At 48.3% G+C, this 5000-nt stretch overlaps 1 protein-coding gene across 2 annotated transcripts in view; it reads left to right on the top strand.

Annotated features, from left to right (window-relative positions):
- plxna1b (plexin A1b) overlaps positions 1-5000 on the top strand; it is a 367657-nt gene that overhangs the window by 297365 nt on the left and 65292 nt on the right. For both annotated transcript variants that reach the window (XM_063215125.1, XM_063215124.1), the window contains exons 13-15: positions 939-1090; positions 3138-3258; positions 3559-3695. In XM_063215125.1, the coding sequence (XP_063071195.1) occupies positions 939-1090; positions 3138-3258; positions 3559-3695 (410 nt within the window). The remainder of the gene's footprint in view (positions 1-938; positions 1091-3137; positions 3259-3558; positions 3696-5000) is intronic.

Raw genomic sequence — 5000 nt, 5'->3', positions numbered from 1 at the left:
TCTCCCTCTCCCTTGCTCTCTAACTCCCTCTCTCTCTCTCTCTCTCTCTCTCTCTCTCTCTCTTGCTATCTCTCTCCCTCTCTCTAGCTCACTCGCTCTCTCTGCGCGTCTGTCAAGCTTTCCCCTCTGAAACCAATTACTGCCCAGTGCATATGTGTTTACATCCCCACACTTGTTTCTCTCTCTCTCTCTCTCCGTCGCTCCGTGTGGAAGCAGCCCTTTGGCCCTCTGAGTTAGTCTGTCTCCTCCTCTCCTTTTCTCTATCCTTCTCTTTCTCTCTCCTCCCATCCCCGCCCCTCCACCACCCCGCATCCCCATTTCTTTCCTCTCAAGTTCTCACAACTGTGTGTTATCCCACCATGTGATCACACTCTTGTCTGCTATCCATCCTCTCTCTTTCTCTCCGTCTTTCTCTTTCACTCTTTCTCTCCCTCTGCCATTGTCTGATTCTCTCTCTTTTTCTGTCTGCCTTTTCCTTCTCTGCTTTCTCCTTTCTCACCCCCTGACACTCTTTCGCAGACTTGCCTCACAACCACCCCCCTTTCCCTTCTGAGTGATTGTTTCAATCCCTGTAGCTCAGACACTGTCTCTGCTCTTGCCTTTGTCATTTTTTATCTGATTTTTAAAGGTAGTTCACACTAGCACACACTGGAGGACTGGTGGACTTCAGCAATGTATTCTAGTAACTAGGCCCTGCAGTTGCCAACTGCTAGGGTACTCATCTACCATGAGGCCGACTCGGGTTCGGTTCCCGGCCCGGGTCCTTTGCCGACCCCTCCCCATTTCTCTCCCCATTCGTCTTCTGTCCACCTCTCAAACTGTCCTATCATCCATAAAGCCGTAAAAAGACCAGAAAATTTCCGTTGTATTTTAGTAACTAAAAGCTAAACCATACTCACAACATGTGTTTCTGTATCTTTCTTCTTCTCCTCCTCCAGTTGTTCCCGGAGACGGGCCCCAGGCAGGGGGGCACTCGGCTGACCATCATCGGGGAGAACCTGGGCCTGCAGTTCAGCGACATCGCCAACAAGGTCCGCATCGGCAAGGTGGTTTGCCAGCCCATTGAGGAGGAGTACATCAGCGCAGAGCAGTGAGTGTTCGCCCAACAGCCCTGTTATTAGCTGTCTTCCTTCTTTTCTCTTCTCTGCATGTAGAGTAGAGTAGAGTTCTTTTATTAATCCAGACGGAAATCCAGTTGTCTGACAACTTACATGACGTGTGAGTGTGCGTGTATGTGTTTAGAATTCTCTCAATGAATCAAATACCAACACAGTCTTCCCATCTCACAACAGGTGGGAAAACCAATTACTTTTATTTTAGTGGAACGCTAGCCATTGAAAAGTTAACTGCTATTGTACTACACTACTAGAACATAGCACGGGGCTTTTAGTAATGCGCTACGACTTGATCATTGCCATTCTTGTAACAGCAAAAAAGATAAGTTGTCAGGGTACTAAGCTTCATCACGTCCTGTGATCAAGTTTCTGAATTAACTAAGAATAACTAAGGGTTAACTTATGCTTAAAAAGGGGTACTTATTATAAAGTGTTACCCCTATATTTAGTGACTTCCTTGCCACTTTGGAAGAAATCCTTGCAGGAGACTCTTGCTATTGGTTGAAAAAGCTATCCAAGGTGTAGACCAGTGGTTCTCAACCTTTTTTGAACAAACGCCTCATTGACCTCATCATAAGCCCCCCAACGGCCCTTTAACCTCATCATAGGCCTGAAAAATAAAATACTAATGTTCCCCAATGGGACCTAAGCCCCAACCCTACTCAGCTGTATCCTTCTCAACGCCCCCCTGGTGCTTCCCAACACCCCCAGGGGGGCTGTGGCGCCCCCGTTGAGAACACTAGTGTAGACAGATGCCTCTGCTGATGTGCATGATGTTGTGTAACCAAAAAAAAAGAGCTCCATGGATGTCCTGATGTGTCCGAGACGAGGTGGTTAGCAATGCCCTGGAGTGAGTGCTGCCCTTGGCCCCTGCCGGTCTGTTTTCCGGCCTGTTCCGCGACCTTGCTGTCACAGTTGCCCCGGCGACACAACCCCCATGGCCAGCTGCCCAGCTATGGATGCTGCTCCTCATTAGGAGTGTGTGTGTGCGTGTGTGTGTGTGCGTGTGTGTGTGTGTGTGTGTGTGTGTGTCTGTGTGTGTGTGTGTGTGTGTCTGTGTGTGTGTGTGTGTGTGTGTCTGTGTGTGTCTGTGTGTGTCTGTGTGTGTCTGTGTGTGTCTGTGTGTGTCTGTGTATGTGTGAGAGAGAGAGAGATTGTGTGTGTGACAGATTGTGAGTGTGAGAGAGAGATAGAGAGAGATATGAGAGATAGAGAAAGCTAGAGAGATAGAGAGATTGTGTGTGTATGTACTGAGTGTGTGTGTATCATGAGTGTGTGTGTGTGTGTGTGTGTGTGTGTATGTGTGTGTGTGTGTGTGTGTGTGTGTGTGTGTGTGTGAGTGTGTGTATGCATTGGAAACTGGACATGGAGGTCATCCCTGACACTCACTCGTTGGACTACCACCCTTGTAGTCATCGTCACCCACCTCTCCGCCACGCTGTGGAGCACAGGGAAAGGACACTGTGACCCCCCCATGCTTTCACGGTCAAGTGCCAGACACGCTAACACAGTCCCCATATCTCGCAACAGGTGGGATGTGAATGACTTTTAATGACTAATAAAAAAAAGTCCTGACACCTGACATCAAGTGTAAACACACAAACACAGTCCCCACATCCCACAACAGGTGGGCAGTGAATGACTTTTAATGATTAAAAACTCCTGCCATTAAATTGCTCTACCGTGTCATCGAGTGCAAAGACAGAAACACAGTCTCTTGGATCTCACCACAGACCTAAGTCCTGAATTGCCATGAATTGATTTTGCCATATCACACCTATTACTTCACCTTATTACTTCAATGGAATATTTCTTTCCATTATTACCGTGGGGAGGTAAGCAGAGAATGCATTATGCTTTATACAAAATATGGTAATTTTATGTAAAGAGTTAGGGAAGTAGAGGGTGTGAAGTGGGAAGATCTTTACTTTTTTCAAATGATGGGTTCTGCTCAGTGAAAACACAATGTTATCTAGTTGTAAGGAAGTCTTCCATATCTCTCTCTGCCTCTCTCTCTCCCAGGATCGTGTGTCGATTGGCTGATGCCACAGGCCATCCTGAGCAGAAGGCCCATGTGGAGGTGTGTGTGCGGGACTGCCAGCCGGATTACCGGGCCATCTCACCCAAGCCCTTCACCTTTGTGGTAAGAGGACGAGACACCACACATTTCTGCTTAGGAAGTGCATGGACCTCATGCGTCTCAAACAGTCTTACCGGTACTCCTCTATTCATATAATGGGTTTATTATGTATGATTCAGAGCATTTTGTCGCAGGCATGTTGTAGCACATGTTCGGGTATTTTCATGTTCATGTTCATGTATGTTCTAGTGCTGGTCATGGTTACTGTATTGAAAGCCAGATGTACAGGTAGCGTGTGTTAATGTAATGTATTTTTTCCTCATCATTAATTCCCCCTCCCTCGTTTCCTCTTCCTCTCCACAGTCGCCCTACTTCACGCGGGTCACCCCCTCTTTCGGGCCGCTGTCTGGGGGGACACGCATCACCATCCACGGCATCCACCTGAATGCCGGCAGCGCAGTCGCCGTCAAGATCGGCCTGCACGCCTGCACCTACGAGAGGTACAGTACCACACCTCTTATCAGCTCCCAAACACCACATGGAACTCTATTATAAACAAAAATAGCAGAAACTCTGGACTGACTACTCTGTCAGGCCGACGTCATTCTATTTGTCCGTTTCCATGTCTGAAGGCGCATGATGCTCTGATTGCTATTTAATTCCTATTTTGCAGAGAGAGAGAGAGAGTATTGAGAGAGGTAGTGACTCTACCTGTGTCATTCCGCACCGATTTGGTTTCCGCATGTTGTGTGAGGTGTACCATGGAATACAGTGAAGGTGATTGCAACGTCACAATCCAACTGACTTTAGTGTCTCCAACCGAGATCTCACAGTCCTGCTTGCCGAGTTGCCACATCCCCGGCCAAAAATCTTTTTTTAAGATTCGAACCTGGGTCCCCATGCGCAATGTACGTAGCTGCCAATATACAGCATCCAGCGCCACAGCACCCCACGCTCTGTCATTCTGATCACGGCAGACTTTCCCTCTGGCACACCTGCTTCATCCACACGCATTAAGTCTGTAAGCAGATGGCTTGGAGCCTCAATGAGGTGTACACCAGGCAAGGCAAGACATGGCAAGGAAAGAAGAAGGAAGCTGCCAGCACAGGGCTTCCTCAACACTTTAGAACCAAGGCAGGGTTGTGTCCTGGCATACGTTAAGAATTAACACACATTTCAGGAGGAGAGAGAGATAGAGAGAGAGAGATAGAGAGAGAGATAGAGAGAGAGAGAGAGAGAGAGAGAGAGAGAGAATTAACATGGAAACGGAGTCTTAGAAGCAGAAAAGAGGAGGAGAGAGAGTAGTAGAATTCGTTCTAGTAGACGGAGGGCATAGTGTAATAGTGTATGTTGGGGAAAGAGAGGGAGAAAGAGAAAGAGAAAGAGAGAGAATGGGGAGAGGGCGAGAGAGAGAGAGAGAGAGAGCGAGAGACTAGGAACAGAATGGAATAATTACCCAGCTGTCAAGCCTCATCCAGCTCCTTGAGCTGCCCACTTGATTGGCCTTGCCCAAGCCCTTCTGGAATTTTCCGCCACAGCCGCCACCACCACCGCCACCGCCACCACTGGATTTCCACACCTTAGCCCATGTAATCACTCATGGGTTAGTGAATGTGTGTGTGGGTGCACATGGGTGTGTGTGCGTGCATGGGTGTGTGTACTGTATGTGTGGATACGCTTGTGTCTGTGTGTGTGTGTGTTTGTGTGTGTGCTGTGCACATGCGTGTACATTATGTGTGTGCCTCTCATGGGTCTCTGGGTTGCGCAAAGTTTGTCCTCGGGCGCTTGCCCTATCTGCGGCTGCA

The sequence above is a fragment of the Engraulis encrasicolus genome, chromosome 14, assembly GCF_034702125.1.
Source record: "Engraulis encrasicolus isolate BLACKSEA-1 chromosome 14, IST_EnEncr_1.0, whole genome shotgun sequence".
NCBI lineage: Eukaryota > Metazoa > Chordata > Actinopteri > Clupeiformes > Engraulidae > Engraulis > Engraulis encrasicolus.
Note: the sequence above shows the minus strand (reverse complement) of the source record. Positions and strands in the feature narration are given on the sequence as shown.